The sequence below is a fragment of the Pelecanus crispus genome, chromosome 1 (assembly GCF_030463565.1).
Source record: "Pelecanus crispus isolate bPelCri1 chromosome 1, bPelCri1.pri, whole genome shotgun sequence".
NCBI lineage: Eukaryota > Metazoa > Chordata > Aves > Pelecaniformes > Pelecanidae > Pelecanus > Pelecanus crispus.
In genome coordinates this window covers 137,082,797-137,106,617 of record NC_134643.1, presented here as the reverse complement: position 1 = coordinate 137,106,617, position 23,821 = coordinate 137,082,797, and the positions used below count along the sequence as shown (strand labels likewise).

General features: G+C 39.7%; 1 protein-coding gene across 3 annotated transcripts in view; it reads right to left on the bottom strand.

Annotated features, from left to right (window-relative positions):
- Positions 1-10,911, bottom strand: part of APOO (apolipoprotein O) — a 34,315-nt gene extending 23,404 nt beyond the window's left edge. For all 3 annotated transcript variants that reach the window (XM_075728001.1, XM_075728010.1, XM_075728017.1), the window contains exons 1-4: positions 10,870-10,911; positions 5,850-5,960; positions 3,359-3,478; positions 610-664 (exon numbers count right to left, since the gene is read on the bottom strand). In XM_075728001.1, the coding sequence (XP_075584116.1) occupies positions 610-664; positions 3,359-3,478; positions 5,850-5,960; positions 10,870-10,878 (295 nt within the window). In that variant the 5' untranslated portion in view covers positions 10,879-10,911. The remainder of the gene's footprint in view (positions 1-609; positions 665-3,358; positions 3,479-5,849; positions 5,961-10,869) is intronic.
- Between the last annotated feature and the right edge of the window lie 12,910 nt (positions 10,912-23,821).

The following is a 23,821-nucleotide window of genomic DNA, read 5'->3' as shown; positions in this document are numbered from 1 at the left end:
TGAATGGAAAACTGTGAAAAACCTTCCATACAAAGGAATTCCAAAGACTCAGACTGTTAAGTTTAAGGAAAAGAGGCGCAGTATTTGAAATGAGCTCTAGATAGCATCCATACTCAGCCCTGACAACCCTAAGTATGAAAGGATGCTTCCAAAACCAAAAATAAATACAAATTATTTTGGATTAATTCAAAATTCTTAGGACATCCAAGGAAGTAAACCAAAACGAAAAGGCTAAACATTACAAACAAAAGACCTAACACTTGGAACAAGTAATAAACATTGCAGGAAATTTCAGTTACTAGGCTGGGTCAAGCAAATACTACCAACTGGGAGTAAATGTGAGGCTGTTTTTCCTTCTTTTCTTGCATAACTCTCATTTTTAGTGACATTGGTCAACATAGATGCAGGTCTCTGATTTTAATTGTTTAGAAATGTTGTGTCATAATGACCTACAAAGGAAATTTAAGCATATACACAGTGCAAATAAAGTAGCCTCAAATGCATTAGAAATTATGTACATAATGATGCTTAATGGACCTCCCTTTTAACAGAAGATACAGTACAGTCTTGCATTTTAAATTGCTAGTTAAGAAAACTAAACTGATTTACCTCTACCATGCTCAACAGCTTTTTCTAATTTGGGCACAGCTTTAGCATAAAGATCCTAAAAAGAAAAGAAAACAACAGTAAATAGATACCAAGTAAGTAAAGTATTAACTACAGGTAACTGACCTGACGAAGAAAAGGGGGGAAGGAAAAAAAAAAAAAAAAAAAAGTGTTGAGTCCCTAAAATAACTTCTTTTTATTCCCACTTCCACCCTTCACTTACAGGGCTATGCTTGCTCAACATTATGTTTGGCATAACGTACAGCTTTTTCTCAAAGCAGTCTTTAAACACATATGAAATATAATACCTCAAAACACAGAAGTCAACTTCAATATTTCACTGAGTTCCTGGTCGGGTAGCCGAAACTCAGGATTATCTCAGGTTTCTCAGTGTACATAGGTATTGCAAAAATACTTGAGTTGATGCAAAGAAAGGAAGTACAGCATTGTAACTCCTTCCTAGCACTTCACAGGGGTACATGACTCATTTTGCAAGGTGATAAATTCCACCTTCCAAAAGACTGTCTTAGGCTAACAGAACTACATGTTTTGAGTGCCTTGGAAAATGAGATGTCCATAGAATGTCCAAAATAAATCAAAGAACACTGCATCAACCCCACAAACTAGTTCTAGATTTTTTTCTCAGACTGAAAATATGCAGGAAGTAAAAGAATTCACACTGCCTTTTATCAAAGTAGGAAAAAAAAAAAATCTCAGTAAGAGCAACCCTGCTAATTGTTATTATGCTAATAATCCTTCAGAGAGGCAGTGTAAGACTGTCTATCAATTACGGAACAAATTCATAAACATGTATGCCCAAAGCTAAAGCAGAAAACGGTCTTGCAATACCACTTGAGCTATATCTGTGCAGAAGTGAAAGCATATCTTTAGAACTTTCATTTCCTCACTGGCAAGAGTGACCAAAAAAAAAAAAAAACCCAACACCCAAACTTGTCACGGAAACAGAAGTGTTAGCATGTGACACACAACATAACTCTAAATGGATGTTATGGATGTTGGTCTTATTAAAAGCCAATGAAAAAAGAACATGCTCCAAAGACTCCAGAGATGAAGTCTGATATTCTGTCACAGCTCATATATAACTGGCTCATTTCTACATCTGTGTTTTGAACCGATTTTCCACTACAGTTAAGCAAGCAATTTTGAAAAAAGTAAAATGGACACACAAACATAACCAATTTTATTCTCATTATTCTGGATTATGTTTTTAATTTTAAAGACAACTGAGACACACCTAAAATGTTATTTTCTTTAACATAGCAGGGGGTGGGGGTGGTGTAAAACCAAAACTATCTCTGACTACAGTTAAGCAAGCAAGATGACCCCAAACCCATAAAGTTTACATGCCCACTTCATAAAATGAGTCAGTAAACCACTGCCAGGAAATGGCTTGCTGTGTGTGAGCAGAAGAGCACATCTTATGTAAATAATCACCATGCAGACAAAATATAAAGCAAACAGGAAAACAACAGGCCAGTGAGACATAAGCACTGTTCAAGGCTTACCTGCAATCAGTCCAACTGGGCAACTAACCTTGTCTCACATTTCATTCCCAGTTAAGGTTACCGCAGGCAACCAAACCGAACCCATGTGTTTAGTTGGTCAGAGCTCTAACTGTACTGTGGAAAATCCCCCTTCTCCTTCAAAACTGAAGTCAGTACTCCTGCTGGTGGCACTTTAGAAACACATCACTAGACTGAGTAGCCCTGGGTATTTCTGAAAAAATGCTTCAGTACTGTTAAAGGTTAGTACCACAACACAGAGCTTCTAGGCAGAAAGGACACCCTGATCTGAACAGCTTGGCTTTCTACGGAGAACTGGAGAACCAGCTTGCAGCTTAAGAGGAGGATTCACAACAGCCAGAGTGCAAAGCAGAGCATCACCTAAAGTTGCCAAGAGGCAACCAGGTGACAAGGATGCTCTTGCTTCAAAAGTAAGCCTCAACATTTGCTGGGTCAGGAAAGAACAAGAAAGCCATCATATGCCTCTGCAATCTAATGTCAGTAATTTAGGCCTCGATTTAGATCTTGGTTTTCCTCTATGCTCCAAAGACTATTTTTGTATTTAATGACTGTTTAGTATAAACATGCTACCTAATAAAATACGTAAGAAAGTTTTGGGTTAAGGTCTGGGGGCTAGGTTTGCCACTCCTAGTGGCCTGGGATTTTCTCTCTTCCAGAGAGCCACATTCCTTCCCTAAACGTTCCAGTTCAGCAAACACTGATTTATTTTCTGCAAAGTTGTGTTTTGTCACAGTTGCAGTGAGGACAACTCGGTATTGCTGCCCCAAAACACACTGCTTGATAATTTAAGACCTTCTCCTTGAGCATGGAAAATGCAAATTTAATCACTCTCCTGTCTTCCTCAGTCACAGGACGGTACCAAATCCAGATATCTCCAGGCATCTTGAAGCTTAAAGTTTATTTTAGATAACAATTCTAAGCTCTAGTTAATTTTCTTTTAATTCTTTTGGAGGGATACAAAATGCAAACAAGCAGGGATTTAGTTCAGCAAGTTAGTAGAAAGAAACAACTGGTTTTGTGTGAGGAGGGGGTAAATATTATGATCCAAACTGTGGAAAATTTTAAGTAATGCAGCATTTCGGAAAAATGCTTGTACAGCTATCAACATTTACTTTGCTGCTATCTATTAATTCTGTCTCTTAGAAAAAAAATCCCAGCTCAACTTTTTTCACTGAACCACTACCACATGCGATATAAAACCATTATACCTGACACCAGGCTGTATATGGTTCCATAACATGCCGTAAACGTGAAACCCCCTCTTCCAGTTGGGTTTGTGGATTCTCCACATACTTAGTCTCACGAGCTGGAGAGGAGTAGAGTGACAGCTGTGAATATTAGCAAACAAGAGGTTAAAAACAAAGGTGTAATGGTGTAAGTAGGTCTTCAGGGCATGAACAGTCTAACCAGAGAACACCTAACACGGTGCTTACTACATAAACAATGCATAATAAAAATTCAGGCACAGCTGTGAGACAACCATTATGAGCAAAGTTTAATTATATACTATGATGAAGATGACTTCTAATTGCTATGCAATTCATCCATAGCTGCTATATGATCCAAGTCACAGGTTATAAATTAATATTAAACTAGTTTAATAAGAACACAGAACATAATTGTGAAAAATGTTTCTGGTCTTAATCAGCACTTCTGGTTCCCAGTTAACATACTAAATGTACTAGAACTCTGAAATCACAATCGATCATTTTCTATATTTGCACAAGCCATCATTAAAGGGTCTAAGTAGGTTGTAACAAAGGTAACATCCGATACAAATTTGTCTGTTTGTTACTGAGCAGGAAAATGGTACAACATCCCAATGTTGCAGTCATTGACCACATCAGCAACTGACAGCATTAATAGCGCCATGGGGCTGAGCAAATAGGAACTGCAATATCCACCTGAAGAGCAATGGGCATCTTCACATAATAAATACTAAACCACTGTATTTAGGGTTTAACATCACAATGTATTCATTACAATTACCTAAACATATTTAAAATTGTATTCCATTAAAACAAAAAAAAGTCTATACTGTTGAAGATGAACAGCAAAGTTTAGATCAAAACAAAACCTGTTAAAATTCCTAGCATATTCCTATATACTACACTGATGTTTAGTAGAAAGAGCTTATATTTTGTACATTTATACTACATTTAGTAGTTCATTATAAACTGATGTTTACATGTATTGTTGCCTCAAAGTGTAGCTAGCCCTGTTCAAGATAAGTTGGAAAACAATTGTATCTCTATCATAACAAGAAAAGCTGCTAACCATAACAAAATATATAATGACATAGAATTTGTCAAATAATTCGCTAACTCGTGCAGCTGGATTTCCAATAATACTTTGAAAGACAAGCATTAAGTCTCATTTCCCTAGGAAATCCAGTCATCTCTGGCAATCACAGTCACAATCGGTTTAACTTTGATCCTGTCAGACAACCTAACAGCCGTGTCTGGCACAAGGACAGAAGTCTCAGAGATAAGGAAATTCCCATACATTTTTTTATGAAGCTGGACAGCTGACAGTAGAGATCCAAACTAACATACACTGTGAATGGTAAGAAAGGCAGCCAGAACTCCACGGCTTGCACATTCTGCTTTGCTGAAGCTGACGGGCAAGTCAATTATTCAGCACACAGGTAACCTTCAGACCGCTGCCTCACTACTGACTCATGCCAGCGGTGGTGTAGGCCACGCCGACGGCCCAAGCTAAGGTTACTTCACCGGGGTGAAGTCAGGAGACTGCTTCAACTACTGATCCTCTCCTATTATGCAAGTGAACTGCCCATGCAGACACATCCAAAAGACCTAAGTATACACAAAAATAAGTTACATTTCATTTCCCTGCTCATGTAACAACACTTCAGCTTGGGTTGAAGTACTTAAAATTGTTAAACATCTACAAACTCTCATGGATATAAAGCTGTATTTAGTTATGAACTACAACTTTTTTTTTTTCCATGTTGGAGACTGTTAAAAGTCTATGGCAACAGTGCTGGTGAGTCTACAGTTTTACAGGGTGTTTTAAAGCTCTGCTTGTGATATAACCAAAACATTTGTAACATCTTAGACAAACAATAAAGTAACAGGTTTTTATTATCACTACTTATTGTATTTGTTGTTGCTTAGGTCTGCACGCTGTAAAGAAAGAAAAACTGATAAAATTCTGTAGGCTACTATATCGGATTCAAAGCATTGCCAGACAAGAATTTTGCCTGTAAAAAGAGAATATTTTTAGAAATAAAAACTTTTGATTTGCTGTTTTACAGGAGAACATAAATGAAATTTTATTAGAATTTGCCAACTGTACTTGTAATAAAAAAAATACATGGTGTTACCTGGATAAAAAGCAAAGAAAGTATTTCTGGGGATTTGAAACATGACCACAAGTAAATCTACAAACACAAACTTCTGAATGAAGAACAGAAGGCTTTGATGTAGGAAAAAGATCTTGCACACAAGCAAGCCTGACACTATCAAGCAGAGGGCATCAAATGCAACCGTCGGGTAAAAGAAGCAAAACCATATCGACATCTCTATTACTGAAAATAGAGAAGCAAGTTTAAAGGCAAGAATACAAAGGGTGAAGAGATGCACCTAATGCTTTCACACATCACAATATAATGTCTCTCAGAGTTCCATAGGTATTTCCATATAGATAGAAGAGGACTAGGGCTCTAACCATACTTACCTCCTCAATTTTCAGCAACTCCTTTTTGGAAGTCTCCTTCTCTGACGAGGAAGCATAAACCTGGATAGAGAGCAAGCTCAGGCTAACAGGGGTGGCCCCCAGCCGAATTACCTAGAAACATTATAGGAAGAGATGTGAAACGTTAAGTTCAAACAAAATGGCAACACGTTTGAATATATCCATGTAGACAATGTTCATGTCCCTGCATATGTTAATAAGTGATATATTAAGATGCTTAGATGGTACAAGAAAGGGGAGTCAGTGGTACACAATCTAATGCTCTCAGGCACTCAAATGAAAACACCTAAATTATTCAGATGGTATTCAGAAAAGCCTAAGGCTAAAGGAGACAGTAGATATAAATGCTGATCTCATCAGTTTTCATCTCACAAAAAGATCTTCTGTTTTCTCTCACTTGAAACATAATTTTGTCAACTTTCTTAGTATAGATATTAACAACATTATATTTATATTTTAACCAACTCTGTGAATGTCCGTAACACCTCCATTTTTCCATAGTTAGTACCAAGAAGTTCAGCATTTTATTTCTAGTTATTCGCTAACATCTAGATTTAGGGGAAAGAGAGACCTGCAGCTGAAAGTATCAGAACATAATCACTGCTTTCTGCTTTCACTGCTAAGAATTTTAGGAATATCTCCTACTTTTCTGTAAGAAACATGAATTACAGTGCATCATGACAGATACTTGATTGTTTTTGAATACTTCAGATTCAATCCAGTCACACAATGCAACTGCCATGAGTAAGGTGAATATAATTCTTCCTATACTCAGGGCCTACACTAAATTGTATTTCTTAACAGGAGAGACTGCTTTAACTTAAAAAACAGAGGACAAAAATCTTAGCTGTGTAGGGAATCAAGAATGCGTAGAAAGCATTTTCCAACAAATGCACATCCTTATTAACAGCAACATTTAACTCAAGAAGCGGCAGTTCCAACGGGAAACCTTTCAATGCCTCATATTCACGTTACTGCTCAGACAAACATGTGCAGAATTACAACAGCCTGTGGTTTGTTGCTATCAAGTTACAGCGCGAGCGCATCTAACAGCCTGCGGCCACCAAGCTGCAGAGAGAGGTTTGGCTCTGCTCGCGGCATCCGTTCCCAGAAGTCCTGCTGCTCACCTTGCCCTAGCTTTGGTGGCCGGACGCTTCCACCGCGAGGCAATTCACCTCGCCAATTTGGCAAAAGATTAATCCTGAAAAAGAAGCGGAGAGCTTTGTGCGGGCTTGGTAAGTTGCACCCATCCACAAAACAGCCTGACAAGCACCAGAGGAACTGTGTGGCCAGGGAAGAGGGGATGAAAAAGGAGAAGGCAGCAAGCCCTCTTCCTTTCCAGTAAGGGTACATTACATTGACCTAGCTGCTTGTGAAACTGAACCCTTGGTCAAACCAACACATCCTTCATGCTGTTACGATGAGAACTGACACAGCATCAGGACAGTTACTCTGAAACTTTGTTTCTGCCCTTTGCAGAACTGTTAGAAAATTATCCAGACTACATGCTTATTGCATACAGATCATTATTTGCAGCTTAAATTTCTTGCGCTGCTTTGCAGACGGAACATTTATTAAATGTATCCAGGAGACTCCTCAAACTCAGAACTAGACTATATAGTTGTCAAGCTTCCTGAAAATGTTCATTTACATGTAGAGAAACAGCACGCAAGAACTAGGTCATAGGATTTCTTTTCAGAAAGACATAATGAATCTGATGGATCAAAAGGTATGGAAAAACTTGCTTAAAATGGAAGTTTTTCCTTATTTGTATTTATGGAATCATATTACAGCACTATAATGAAACACCACAATGACCGGATCAGCTGTTTCACAGCCAAGGAAAGACATGAACAATCTTTAATAATGTTTGCTTAAACAAAGACTTTTCACATACTTTCATTAGCCAAGATAAAAACGTGAACGCCACTAACCATTAATAACTGTAGATATATTTCCTCATTCTTTCCTTTTTTCACTGCAAAACTGTTCTGTCACTGAAAAGGCAAAAATCTGAAATGCACTTTCAATTCTGAAAAACATGCTTTCAGTAAAATATTACTTCCTGTGATTTTTGGAACATTTAAGAATGAAATACACAGCTAAAAAAGACATCAAGATGTTCACAACTCCGTTCACTTTCCTCAAAGCAGTTTCAAATGTATTTAAGCTATAGCTACCGGTTACCTGAACAGCTGTATTCAGTGCAAGTATTTCATGTGAGCCTAAATTTCAAACAAGTCTAAAACTACAGCTTCGGTAGAACAACTACTAAATCAATGGCATATACTACACTCAAAAGAGGTTAGCAGCAGAGGAGGGTTTTGAAATAAGCCCTGAAAAACACAACTTCACAGAGAGCCACTCGGAGACAAGCATCTAAAACAATTCCTGAATATGGCAAAAGTTTGTTACATGAATATGCATGCAGAGTTTTTACATCTTCTATTTAACATTTCTATCAGAGTCCCTTGCAGTAAAAAAAAAAAACCCAAACAAAAAAACCCAACACCAAAAAAAACCCCAACAGCAACATCAAAAAATAATACTTTAATTAAAGTATAAATCATTATTGATAATCTCTGTTTAGGAAAAATAAATCCAGTCTGCTGCGTTAAACAAGAGGTGTGGTTTTTGACGCTCATCAACACCATTTATATTGTTTGAAAATTATCTAAATGTCACCAGCAGAAACAGTAAATCCAAATGCTTTAAATATTTGAGATTTGTATATAAAGACACACGCAAACAGGGGAGCATAAGAATGGAACCACCTTGGTTTCGCAAACAAATACCAGTGATGACAGAACTACTCATACTGAAAACACCATAGTATCAAAATACTAAAGTGCAGACATCTTCCAAAGGTTTCATATTTACATTTTAAACAAAATGAAATTAACCACTAAAAGCCAAGAAGAATCTCTCCTTAAATGCACTGTTCAAGCTACACTGCAAAGGTCTTCTACATCAGCCAAGTTCATGGGACAGATATAACCAGTACTAAAGTACGGTACGTATGCACACACTAACAGGTTTATTCAGTAGTATGAAAGATTAACTGTTCTACTTTCTGTTTCCAAGAAAGCGAACTTTAGGATCTCATTTCTTAATTTCATATTAACCATGTTATTACTAAACCAGTTGGTTTAGTAAAACATTTTAATTGAGCTGTGCCTTCAGTCTGCCTGTCTTACAACTATTCAGTTGATACCAAAAAAGTAGAGCTGACATTCCTCTCTCTAGGCAATGCTCAGCATTTCCTTTAAGTAAAAAAAGATATTACGTTTATTCCTTTCTCTAGCTGAAGAAGTCAACTTTATCTGTAGACACCAGATCACTCATAAGCAAATTCCATCTGAGAGTTGGAGGGGAAAAAGACTATCACATTTCATCTTCCATTGTCTTGCTTGACTTTCTCAAAGTTCTTAATTCTTAACTAAAAATGCCTCTGGGAAGAATAAATCCTGTATTAGGTCACAATACAAACGGGGCTGGGGAGGGGTGGGGGGTGGAAAAGAGCTAAAGGATCAACTACAACTTTTGTCTTTTTTTCCTCTTGCCTGTGGTTTCTCAGTTCACTTGTTACTATTGTCAGCCTGTCAAAACTGGAGAAAGGAAGAATAAAAGCAAAAAAAATCCTTAATCATACTTTTGTGAAGGCTGATATTTGCCCTAATGTATGAAACAGCTTCATTCTTCTTTTTCCATTCTTCCCCCTCTCTCTCAACCCCAACTAAAAAAAACCCAAAACCCAAACTCTTGAGCTCTCCTGTTCCCTGAAGCACAGATATTAAAGGCAAGAAGCCACCTTCCCCTTTTGCTCTTAGAGGCAAAAAATTAGGTTGGCCTGAAGCACTGGAATCTGCCTCACCTCGATGGTTGTATAAAAGTAATGACATTATGCACAGTAGCTCAAGCCAGAGGTTCACATATAACCTCTTTCATGACGATTCAGTATCACTTATGGAATTCTCAACAATTCTGAGATAAAGTCCTTACATAAGAATTGCAGCAATTGCCCCAACATTAAAAGTACCAAAAAAATGAAGTTGCGACAAGAGTAAAGCAAACATAGGCTGCTCAGCATATAAATGCATTGATGTATTATCAATACTTGACAACCAAAAAAGATACAAAAGAGAACGAATTTCAAAAATTGAGTGTCACCAGTTTTTTAAAAACAACTCCTGCTTTGTGAGTAGTCATGACAACAATTTGATTGAAACATACAGCTTGCTTTTGGCCTGAAGGCACCTGGGGCTCTTCTTATCAGAGGCAAAGACCTTTGAGACAATGATCTGAATTAAGCCCAGATCATGCACCTTTGCCCCTTTTCACGGATTTCGCCGACAACCTACATGCAATAAAGGGAGATTTTCACGAGGAAGGCTTTCACAACTGTACGAATCCAAACTCCGTAAGACGACTAACTCATAGCTCCATGCTGCTGCATTCAAGAGGTAATTCTGAATAACGAATGTGCTGTTCACGTGTTTCTTTTTGCGCCACACGGACAGGGCACGCAACTTTGGAGTATTAAAAAGAGACATTATGCAGCTGCAGCAAAACTAACAGCTTGTGAGAGCTGTAGATAAAATACCCCGGGTTCAGCTGCCAGCAGATAATACGGGTTTTTAGGACAGTTCTAGCTGGAAGGTGAAAAAAAAAAAAAAAATCATTGGCGGGTAACAACGCCAGGGTCTCCCCTGCCGCGTCTCGTCAACCGAGTAACAAAAAACCGGCTTTAAAACGGGAAGCGGGAGAGAAGGGGCCCACCCTCCCCGGGCCAGAGCCCCCGCCTGCAGGCCGCCTCAGCGCCGGGCCCCCCGGCCGCGCTCCCCGGCCGCCCCCTGCCGGCCACCCCGCCGCCGCGTCCCCGCTGCAAGGCCCCGGGCCGGGGCTGTGGTGCGGCCTGAAGGGGAAAAGCCACCGCCCGCCTCCGCCCGCTCCCCGCCTCGGGGCTACGGAGGGGCGGCGGCGGGGGCAGCGCTTTCCTCACCTTGAACATGGCGGTGCCGAGCGGGCGGTAAGGACCGGCCGCTCGTCGCTGCGCTGTGACGTCGGGAAGGCCCGCCCACCGAGGAGGCGGGGCCTCCTCCGAGCAGACCCCGCCCATTGGCGCCTGGTAACCTGGCAACGCCAGAGGGGGCGGGGCTTCCTCCTCGGGGGCCCCGCCCACGCTGCCGCCGCCGTCGCCGCCGCCGCCGCCGCTGCTGCAGCAGCGGCGGCGGCGGCGGCGACGGCGGCGGCAGCAGCTTTACAAGGGGAGTACATCCAACACGCTTGGAATTCTTTTTCTTTTCAATTTGGACTTGGATCTTCCTTTGAATTAGCGCTTGCCGTCCGCTGGAAGAGGCTTGGGGGTAGAAAATATTCTCAATTTCAGTAGCTGACAGTGCGGGAACATCTCTTTAGAACTTATATGTCCTGGTTTCGGCTGGGGTAGAGTTAATTTTCTTCCTAGTAGCTGGCATAGTGCTGTGGTTTGGATTTAGTAGAAGAATGCTGATAACACGCTGATGGTTTAGTTGTTGCTGAGTACTGCTTATGCCAGTCAAGGACTTTTCAGCTTCCCATGCTCTGCCAGGGGCACAAGAAAGTGGGAGGGGGCACAGCCAGAAGAGTTGATCCAAACTGACCAAAGGGCTATTCCATACCATGTGACATCATGCTCAGTATAGAAACTGGGGAGAGTTGGCCGGGAAGCAGCGATCGCTGCTCGGGAGCTGTCTGGGTATCGGTCGGCGGGTGGTGAGCAATTGCATTGTGCATCACTTGCTTTGTATATTATTATTATTATCATTATTATTATTATCATTTTACCTTATTTCAATTCTTAAACTGTTCTTATCTCAACCCAGGAGTGGTTTTTTTCACTCTTACTCCTCCGATTCTCTCCCCCATCCCATCAGGGTAGGGGGAGTGAGCAAGCGGCTGCGTGGTGCTTAGTTGCTGGCTGGGGCTGAACCACGACACGAACTTATATTAAAAAAAAAAAACAAACCCAAAACCAAAACAGAAGCGCCGGAGTGACGTTAGTGCATTCTTTATGCCTGCACACGTGTCTTCAATGTATTTACCTTGCGGCCTTTATAAAGGCTATGCAGAGCTCCCGCAATGCCGTTAGAACTTGGATGGGGCTAGAGTACAGATATCAAAATAGGGTTCCGTGGCTTTCTAATCGCAAAATATTAAAGTGAAACCAATAAAACTATGCTTTTCTCCGTATCTTAACGCTCCTCGGTTTCTGCAGCCCGGGATGTGGCATCTCCAGCTCACTTGAGCGAGTCGGACGGGAGCAAGCTCTTTTCCGCTCACATCTGCTGCGAGGGAGGGTCTCGTACACATCCTATGCTGGCTGACTCGTTACTCAGAGGCAGAGGAACATCAGAAATAACGAGTGCTAAATTCCCGTCAGATAAGATAAACCAAGGCAATTTGCCTTTCAAGAAAATAATGCAGATCCTCCCTGTATGAGTTTTCTCAGGTCGTTCCCCCCCTGCAAATTGTAGCAATTTAAGGGTTGATGTTGCTTTTAGAACATGAAGAATAGCACCCTATTATATGAGTCCTGGAAAATTTTATCAAAAAGAATTTTTACATAAAAGGTAAAGCACCTGAAGAACAAGGCAGCAGATAGTTCACTGGGAAGGGTATCGTGGAAAGACAGAGGAGGTACGCACCCTCTCATGATCTTAAAATTTCTTGTGGCGATAGTTTTTGTTGTTCTCTCCTAAAGAAAAAGCCAACATTTCTTTATGGCAGTCTCTTGACAGACCTGACAGAACCAGCTATAGCAGGAACAGGTATTTTCCAGCCTAATGGGGATGTTTAACCATCGCGTTGTAGAATTGGGCAACGCTTCTCAAGGAGCTGCCTGTAAAATTAGCAGGCAGTCCTTCTTACTTGTTGGCACATTGGACTATTGTCAGGAGCAACATGAGGTAAAGTAAGACGACTTCAGGTTTGTGCCTTTTCTTTTTAAAGCTTTATTGTCTTTTTCTGCTCTAATTCACAGGCAGCAGCTGATGCTCGCAAGTTATCGGCATGTTGGAAATATCATGAACAAATGGAACAAGATGAGCTTCAGTACCCAGACCACAGGATAACAGATGATAATGATATTTTATTACAGATTTGGTTATGAAGGCTCCCTCTTTAGCAAGGAGAGTTATCTCTAAAATGTCTGTAAGTGACTGACAGGTGACGATGGCTAATGGGCCTCTTTCTCCATCGCATTACGCTTTGCACAGTCAGCTATAGCTGTGGAAAATAAGCAGCCAGGGCGCGGCCCGTGTTTGTGGAAAACTGATTTTGCAGTGTTTTATGTCAGTTTTGTGAGAGCGTGGAGATTGACCGGCTAGTTTGCAAAGCAGTCGCATTTCTTGATGCATTTTATTCATCCTCAAGGAGTCAGAGAAAGAAAATTTTCAAAGCTCAAAACGACAGGCGAGCCCACAAGAGGAGCGATGGCGTTGAGGTGAATAATGGCGCCTGCTCTGGTTAGTTCTCGACCAAAGCTAAGGCCCAGGCTGTGGGTGGGACCGGCTGTTTCCCAATTTTACAGAGGACAGACATAAGAACATTTCAATTCTCTTTTTAAGTTTGGTACGTGAACAGTAAAGAAAATTCCCATTGTTTCTGGACATGCAATGGTGTATATGTTACAAATACATATTTTTGTGAACAATTTATATTCAGTGACTGCACAGCAATTATTGAGATATAAACACCTGAAGAACAGATAGTTCTTTTGTAAAATTTTTTAAACCAAGCAATTTAATCAGCTCCAGGATCAGTGAAGTTTTTTCTTTAATGTGGATATTCATCTTTAAAGTGATTGATACGACTGATCAAAAAAAATGGGAAAACCTTTATAGAGAAGAATGATACAAATATATTAGCTTTCATGTAGGTGAATTGTTCTCCTATGGTCTACAAGTAATCTGGATGAAAGCCCTGCATACTTTGGTAGCAGGAATAACTGCTGGAGAAGGTTGTCTCTGCAAAATTTCCCTGGGACGACAATAAAATATGCCATAATGGATTACACATAGTCCAAAACATTGTCAGACAGACTTAAAAAGGAGCTGAAGTTTCTGCTGCTGAGGCCACAGAATAAAGAGTTTTGGCATGATGGATTCCTGGCTGGTTTTAATGTAAGAACCTATACCAAGTTTCAGTTTTATTTTGCATGCCAGTATTTTTCCCTTTCCCTGGTAACTGGCTTTTCTAAACACTTGTGAAAAGGAAACATTTCCTTTAGAAAGCTGCAGCTCAGAGAAACTTGAAAATGTTGCCACAGTTCAGAAACTATATCACCCCAGGCAGAAATACAGTTTAAGAAACGTGATCTCTAATCCTTTGCCTTAGCCATTACAGTCTGAGCTTTCATAATGTTGCATTAGATTGCTTATTAACAGTTTAATTTTTTTTGTCAGGAAAATAAGAACAGTCCTTTACTAGCAATACAATGACAGTTATTTGCCACACATTTATAGGTACAGGAGGAAAAAAATGGACTTGTTGCACATTCCTGTTAAAACGTGAGTTTGTAACGTCTGCCCATTAAGTATCAGTGCAGTTACCTACTCATAGTGATCACTGGAAAACATTGTAAGTCTGAAAGGCTGGCTTATTTTGATGTTCTCCTTCATGATAATGTATGTGTATTTTTTTTAAAAAACCCACATTTTTCCATGCACCTTTTATTCACTAAAATGAACAAATTTTTTAATACCATGACTTGCCACTACAGTTTTGCCAGCCTGTTTAGAATTTCTTTTTAAGGTCTTTATAAAATAAACTGCCTCTGACAGCTTTCTTTTTGTGTTGTGTTTTAAGTTAAAAGAATGCTGTTTGGCAGATCTCTCTTCCAGTTCTTTTGAAAATACGTAGTTAATAGAAAACACACAACTGCAAGGGCTCCAATAAACTCAACTTTCAGTTGTTAAGCAGTTTCACCTAACACTGTGAGCCTGGCTTTCTAAATGCTCCGCACAAAGCACAGTCAGAGGTGACATGTCAGGTACACAGCTTTTCTAGGTCGGTCTCCACACAACCCATTTCTCACGTTCCCGTCGCTTTTAGCACAGATTTGTTGAACAGCTAATTGGACTAGCTTTCATAAGGGTGTGTGATGATGGACCTTTCCCAGCATCTTTATGAAGGGGGTGCAGTTCACATATTCATAAGAATACTCTTTCATTCATTCTACTTTATTCAATTCCTAACTTGGAAAAAAAAAAAAAAAGGGTTGAATAGATTTTTTTATTTAACAATACTGTTTTATTTGGAGTGAAGCTTACCTTGTGCTTTTGCCTTTCATACTTAAGGATGGTCAGTTTTCAGTGTTTGTCAGAGGTCCTATTTCGGCAGCCATGAGGTCTGAAGTCACACACTCAGAAAGTAAATCGAATGTTAAGGACAGATGCCATTGCAGAGCTCTTTGTGCTTTCCCACTGACCTACCTTTAATTGCAGCAAAAGCATTACTGCATTCACATCTGGGGTAAACCAGTACTTGAATTTCAGCCCGTGCTGTCTCATCAGCTTCATCATGTTGTGACGGCATCCAAAATACACTCAGTGCTTTCTAAATAAAGATCCTATATTCTAAGACAGGGGACAGGTAGAAAAGAGAAACATATCATGCAAAAAAACCAGTGTAGTCACACTGCATATAGTGTCACTTTTGATATAGCCATGGTCAAACACTCAAACATTCCTTCCCTAATTCAAATCCGTGACTTCTCACTGCAGCCATCAGTAGCTGTAGTTCCACTTTTTTCAATTACTCCCTTCTGGCACCGATGAATAATTCTTCTGTTAACAAGTCGTTGATACTACCAACAGAGATGTCGGCTAATGTGTGGTGTAGCAATCCTCTTCTAAAGCACAGATACATGCTACCAGTAGCAGCAAGAACACAAACACCTTTCTGATGCCCTTAAACACCATCCAAAGTCCAACTCCTGTCAAAATTCAAATGCATCTCAGATTTCAGTTGAGCTGGATACATTTTGGAAATTAACTGAGGCTAAAAGGTGAAAGGTCTTGCATCTCTTGCCAGTCTCTTTAGGTATTTAGTGCATCGAGTCTTTTTACCTTCAAAATTATTTTCACAGTAATCCTTAATTTCCTAGCAAGATGATGTGAATATCTTCACCTCATTTGCCTGCAAATGCATTGACATCAGTATCTTCATAAATGTATATATTAAATGTAGTACCTTACTTACCTGAATGACAGGTTCCAGGTCTACCAAAACATTTCAAACTAAAGGCACGCACTCCTTTTACTGTGCTGCCTCTTTAATAATTAACAGTGACAAGTAACTGGGCTTACTTTGTTACTTATAACTGACTTTTAGGATGAGCAGTTTTGAAAAGTTTTAATTTCTATTTTACTCTCTACCAGGACACATGATGTAGCTTTCCCATGAATGAGAAGTAGAATGTATTACATGCTTACTATATACACATATACCATTACATGATTATTACAGTCTGCTACTGAAAGTCTTCTAGTGTCTTCATTTTTGCCATTAGGAAATTGCATTTTAATGTTTCTAACAGTATCCACACACACTTGTAAGAGTGAGAGGAGTAGTTACAGCGAGGTCCACGGGACTTACCACTCACACACACACGCACAGACCAGGTGGAGAACGCAGCAGGTACCACTACCTGCTGTGCAACATCTTGCACGATACAAGTTCTTGAGAAATAGGCCAGGATTTGTGTACCTGAGTAGCAAAGCCTATAGTTATGTTGTTAGTTAACTCTTGGCTTCAGCTCCAACTTGCTTCCCCATTGAGCCCCTAGGCTGGGGCTCGAAGCCTTGCAGCATCCTAGGACCCGAGCAGCAGACCGTTCCGCAGGGGTTTGTTGCGCAGCTCGAACAAGAAGGGAGACAGAGCTGAGCAGCACACGAAGAATCATCCAGATGTCTTCCTCACTGATGCTGCCACCATCATTCGATGTAATAGGAGAAGAGTGTAAGGGAAAACCTGTATTATTGTATTTCTAGAAGGCAGAATTTGGTTTCATGGCTTTATTTTTTCAGTCTGGAGTAACACCCTTTTTGAGAGGAAAAGCCTGTATTTGGCTTTTATATTTTTTCATTTCTAGATCTTCATTTCCATACAATTCACCAGTCACCTCTTCATTTTACTGGCCCACTACAGTGGCCATGCAGCCAACATGTTGCTCTTCTCAAGCTCTACAGAAGCTAGGAAAAATGAAGAGGACATATTTGAGAGAGAATCAGGCAAAACTGGAAGCAAGATGCCCTTTTCAGGACATAATCCTGTGTTTCTGTGGAGAGTACTCATAAGCCAGAAAGTCCTACTAGAGTTCCTTGCTCTTTGGTACCATGGCATTGTTCAGGCTGGTTTTGCACCTTTCCATTCCTTTGCCTTGTATTCATGAAAAACCATCACATCTGGTACCTTCAACTACACAAAGGAGTAACACCCAACCTTATGCATGCTCAATCCTGAAATGCATTTCAGAAACTCTAGGACATGCTTCAGGGGTCTTTCACAATCGCTAATGAAAACTGTCATTTAGATAGTTTCCCCCAGTGATCCCTTATGTATTTATAACATGTGTTATCACCTACTACTTCTTATACTCCCCTATGGAGGAGGGCTACGGCTGGCGTAGTTGCAGCTTATGGTGTAGGAACTGAAGGGGCACAGGGTAGCGGTGCACGGACTGACATTGTCTTTACCTTTAATTGTTTCTCTCTAGCACAGCATTTGAAACTGCCTCTTCAGTCTCGTAAATTAGTACAATATGGTGCTGACACAGGTAAAAACCAATGCTTTAGCTTGCTTTGGCAGTTTTATAGATGAGAAAAACGTCACATTTCTCGAGTGTGATTGAGTAAGTTCTTAATCCTGTATGTGTGTAACAATGCCTGGTATTATACAGGTACAGAAACTGGATGTTCCAAACAGGAGCGACTTCGCTGAACATCAAGGGATGGCAATTTCACAAAGTGAAAAGCCCAAGGGATCGATCTATTGCTGCAGAAGAATGGGAATACGAAGCAGGTAAATTGTATGCCTGGTCCCAGGCATTTTCTCTGGAGGATATTGGACAATTTCCATCCACAGCAGATGTGTAAATCTTCGAAAGTTAAGGCACTGAAAATTGCTAACCCTTCTACTCACTTTAATGTATTCTGCCCTGCTTTGAACAAGCCTGCAAATCTGAAAGCATGACTTCCTACACCGGTTTAACAAGTTTAGCAAAAAAATACATTCTTGTAATTAATTTTTACCATGGGAAAAATAAAAATCTCTGCACTGCAAAGCTAGGACAAAACTAAAACTGAGCAACTGTGATTGTTTTGTAAGGTTCATAACTTCTGCAAAGTACAGCTAGCTGATTATTCGGGTGTTAACAATTTTGTACTGAGATTTCTTTGGCTAGAGTATTTTGTTTATTTAACTTATGTAGAGGTCAGCCTCACTCCTCTTGTTTTCAGAGAACAGTACTGAGCCAAAATCCAGCTCTTTCAGAAATCAGCTAAAACACTTCCAATAAGGTTGTTAATTGGATCAGCTCCCAACTTTAAGACCATGAAAAGTCATTAAATTAAAAGCTATACAGTTCAGTTAATTATCATCACTTTTTTTTTTTTTTCTGACTACATAATTCCTTTTAGTGCTCTGGATAATCTGTCAGGAGAAACAGTGAAGGAAAAACTAGTACTCTTCCTGATTGCAATAAATGAATAGAGAATCAGGAGGAGAAGAAATATATATATATACATACATATATATATATATAAAAAAAAGGTTTCACACTCTGAAATGTCTTCTTCTGAAACTTCAATTTTTGATGTTTTGGGTTTCGTTATAATAAGTTAAAATAAGGTCTTGGTATCAAGTTGCCACCTGTGTTAGATGAAAAAAATCCTTGCAGAACTACCTGTAAGAGCCAAAGGAAGAAGTGAGAGCACATGTGACACGAGGCAAATCCCACAGCACATCCTCAGCCGACCAAGGGTGACTAGGACTCAGCCCTGGGAATAAATTAGCCATGAGGGCTTTCCGAGAGGTGCAAGATGACAGCAAAGCAATTTCTTGCTTTCCAGGAGTGAAAATGAAAATGTAGTGATACTACACCAACATACAGGAAAGCACTTAGGCCATGCCTTGCACTGACACCAGTGTTGCCACCACAAGCACAATCCCATGCATTTTGTATGACTTCAGCAATCTAGGAAGGTAAACTGACCACCTCAGAATTTCTCCCCCAAGATTATGGAAGTTAAACACAGGGGAAATACTTGCTTTCAATTAGCATTATGCAATTCTTTTGACAAAGAAGGGATGGTAAAGTCAGAAAGTCTCATCAGTGGTACTCAAAGACATATAAACAGACCCATAACATGCAGAGTTCACCACAGGAGATAAAGATTCTCACACAGAAAAAGAATCATATGGTTGGTGTAACTCAAACTTGTGAGATGAGCCACATGACAAAAAAAAAAAAAGCAAACAAACCAATGCTTAGAACATGCCTGAGGACATACTTAAATGGGTGTGGGAACGGAGGCTGCCAGTTTAGGCCAAAGACTTATCTGTCTGGTAAAATTAAATACTGCAATAAAAGGGTTAACCATTAAAGCCATCTATCTCATTAGAAAACAAGTATTTTTCTCGGCACAACTTCCTGAGCAACATTTATCCATAATACAGGAGGACTGCTACCAAGGGTGACATCACCAGGAGACACATTTGACAGACATCAGATACATGGCAAAAAATATATTTTTAGTTCCTCAAGTACCACACAGCATCAATCTAGAAGGCTTGCCGCTCAGCATGCGATGCTTAATGCTGGCATTCATTCCAATGGACAGATGACTGACGAGTCACTGGGTACTTAAAAAGAGATCATGCTGAGGTTTATTTTTGCCTGTAAACATCTCCGAAAGCACCTGTGAGTGCAACTAAAGCATCAAATGTAAAAGTGGAAAGTGTTAACGAAAACAATAAATTAAAGCTGCCTTTACACATATTCCCTACCCTCTCCCTTGAAAGAACAAAAATTTTGCACATGCCAAGAAAGTTGCCTTGGACAAGAAGGCACTCAGATTAAAAGATGACACTGAAACATCAGTAAGACTTGATAGGCTAAAGGCTGGGTGGGGGATCACATGTCCAATGAGTATGTTATGAACTCAAAAGGCACAGAACTAATACAGAATCTGTGCAACACCTAAAGCAGCAGTTTTCCTTTCCATATTATGAAGCTGATGGAATCGGAAAAGAAAAAAAAAAAACCCACAAAACCCAAACCCCCACAACCCAATCTCTAACAGAGGGGGGAACATCTGTTAAAATCAAGAATTTCAAGTCAACAAGGGCAGGTTAACTTGTGCCAAAGAATCTGGAAGGAATTAACTGAAAAAACCCTTTCCCAAACTAACATTAATTTCATATCACACAAAATAAGTGAACACAGATGACTGAACTACTGCCAAAAAGTAAGGCCGCATATTCAAAAAAAGCGAAGAATTTGGTACGAGCAACCATGAACCAGCTAACATGTGAGAGCTCTCCTTAGCGAAACAATGGAACCATTACTGGAGATTTCTAACCAACTACAGAGGTGCTAACAAGTCAGTCAAGCTGGCCAGTGTAGCATTGTGGAAGAAAGTATTGACGAAAAGACAACCTGGCTCACAGAGAAGGGAAATTAGAAAGTTGAACAAAAAATGATTGTAAATAACATTTACAGTGTGAAAAGACTGATACAGTGGCAGAGGACAGCAGTCTAATACATTTGGTCTCCTTTTGAACCAAAAAATGGGAAAACATCACAGTTAAAAGACGCCCTTCCTCCCATGATGCATCCCACTGGGACCAGCACAAATTCATCCACAGCATTCTCCCGTTAAAAAGTACTACTTAGTGTAGGATGAAGTCAAGTTACTGAAGGCCAGCGGGGGTGGGGGGTGGAGTTACTTCATGCAAACAGTTTTAAGTCATTCAAAGTCTTAAAATAAAATTAAATGCTATTTTAGAACCCAGTATTTAAAAAAAAAAAAACACCACAGTTATTTTCAAACATTTTTGATAGCAGATTGTCAAACCAGGGGCTTTGATCTGACAGCAAGAGAGCTACCAAAAAATAGTGGCAGAGAAAAGTAAAAGTGTGGCAAGGGACTGACAAGGCAGGCTTTCACCAGACTGCCTGAGAACGCAAGATCATCGCCTCCTGTCTTACCTGCCCCCCCCCCCGCCCTTCTTGGTGTTGAATGTTTTTCCAATCTGACACTTTAATCCTGAAATGAAGTTTCCCCTTCCTGTTATGGGAAACATTAAGCAGCATGACTTGGACTTCTGGCACTCTGAGGTCCAAGCGTGTGAAGAAGGTATGTTGTCCCAGAGCCCTCAATTCTGTGTACTCAATAGTGGGGAACAGTCTCTTCTCCTGGCTGCTAACACCAAAGGCTGGCTTCAGCTTTCAGTCTTATAGTTTAAATTTACGCCTTGACACGGAGGTACAAATCTAACAGTGAGGTCAACTCCAAACGTTACTTGAAGCTTGAAGTGCAGAGTAGACACATGAATGCACTACAGCAATTAAAACTGTGAAGACTGTAAAAATACAGCTAAAGATATCAGCTGGATGCTATATAAGGACATCCAGCATTTCTTTTTGGGATAACTTTAACGCAATGTTATGAATTATAGCGACACAACGTTTTTGAAGAGTTGCTTTACCGAGTAAACTCTGACGTGCTGTAGAAAGTAATCCAGGTCCACTACACTTTCAGTATTACAAAGTTTACACGAGAGTGTTTAAAGATTAAAAATATTTTATTTACACTTTTCTTTATACACATTTTATACATTTTTTCAGTTTAAAACCCGAACAGAATGCATATGCAAGTCTGAGCATACTGTATCCATAGCTAGGGAAAATTACTTTCTGCCAAAAAAAGACAAGAAAAAAAGGCTTTAAAACAGTTAAAAAGAGGCAATTCTTAAATTATTCAGAGAAGTTTATAGCAGCCCTGGGGTAATCATTAGACAGTTAATCCAAATGTACATATGAGGTCATATATATATAGTTCTAATTTTCTATAGGAAAAGTCTTTCCAATTGCTAGACACAAAACACAGCACAGTTTGAAAATAACTTTTCCTGTTAACTTATCAAATACATTCTTTTCAATACAAACAATCTGATATTGTACACTGGAATCAAGTGGGATACTATAGTGGAATTGCAATCTCCAGCATATAATAATTTATTTTAAAAAGATCTACAAAAATAACAATATATAGGGAAAAATATTTAAAATAAAAACATAGCTCACTCTTCCTTTCACCTGTTCCCAGAACTGACATAAAAGTTAGATGGGTCCCACTGAGGTAATAAAAGCCCCCTAAGCATATCTAACTTTAAGTCCTACATAACACTGTATTTTCCAGACTTACAATAACATTTTCTACCAGAGCCATAAATAAAAACTACCATCTGCAAATAGAAGTGGTTTTCCCCTAGCTACCAACTTTATATTAATCCAAAGGTATTTGAAATTGATCTTTGAAAGTTATTTTTAAAAGACTATATAAACATTAATTGAAACTTGCAAAGTGAACAAAAAATTAGTAGAGGGAAATGCAGGAAAGCTGTGCTCAAAACAAGTCAGGTTGTCCGCCACCTGCCACATACAACTATGTTTTATGAAGTTTACCCACACGAATGGAAATTTTGAAGTACTCACCAACTTTCAAAAATAGAATACAGATGCAAAAGTAGTCATTAGTATTTATTTTAAGCAGCTTCAGATTGTTTTACAAACATTAAAATCTCAAAATGTTAGCTACAGGACACCAGCAAGCTTTGTCTTAAATAGATTACAGTTACGCTCTTTCCCACTCTCCTTCAGTGAGCCCTGCCACGTGTGATGGATCACGCTTATTCACATCACTTCACCAGCTGTGTTTTTATTAATGGAAGGAGAGCAGGACGGATGTTTTCTTTGATGCCCTCAACCCTATAAACACTTAAGCACAGGTTTAATAACATTTGCACTTTTATGTTTTCTTTTAAGTACCTTACAGTTTTCTGTTTTCTTTATATTGGACTGTTCACATACGAGTACACATTTGAAGTGTTAAAAGAATCAGGGGCCTAATTCACTATTTTTTTTTTTAAGGAAAAATATGTTAAAAGGGCAAAACGTCTCTACAATTGCAACTACTTCTAAGAAGACTTTGTCATATAAACGCTGACACAAGCTTGAAGTTTATTTTTAAAGAGCCATTAGCATCTCCCCAGAACGCTTACCCTCCTTTTGCAAAAGAATGGACATAATGAGTTAAGCAATGTTTTTTTTAAAACCAATCTGAATTTGTACCTGCTGAATTTAATCCTTCGCTTCCTGAGCGTCAAGCTTTGTCCCTGATGCAAGTAGTTATCATATTATCAGCATGAAAAAACGCAGCACTTGAGTTTGTTCAAGGCAGGAGGTCCTCAAGAAAAAATGGCTGCAAATCTCAGAAACCCGAGAAATATTAAAGTCACAAGCCCTCAGAGCTAGTTATAACAGGACCGCTATCATACTGCACAAAGTAGGGCATTGTCCTGGTTTCGGCTGGGATAGAGTTAATTTTCTTCCTAGTAGCTGGCATAGTGCTGTGGTTTGGATTTAGTAGGAGAAGAATGTTGATAACATGCTGATATTTTAGTTGTTGCTGAGTACTGCTTATGCCAGTCAAGGACTTTTCAGCTTCCCATGCTCTGCCAGGCGCACAAGAAACTGGGAGGGGGCACAGCCAGAAGAGTTGATCCAAACTGCCCAAAGGGCTATTCCATACCATATGACGTCATGCTCAGTATAGAAACTGGGGGGGGTTGGCTGGGGAGCAGCGATCGCTGCTCGGGAGCTGTCTGGGTATCGGTCGGCGGGTGGT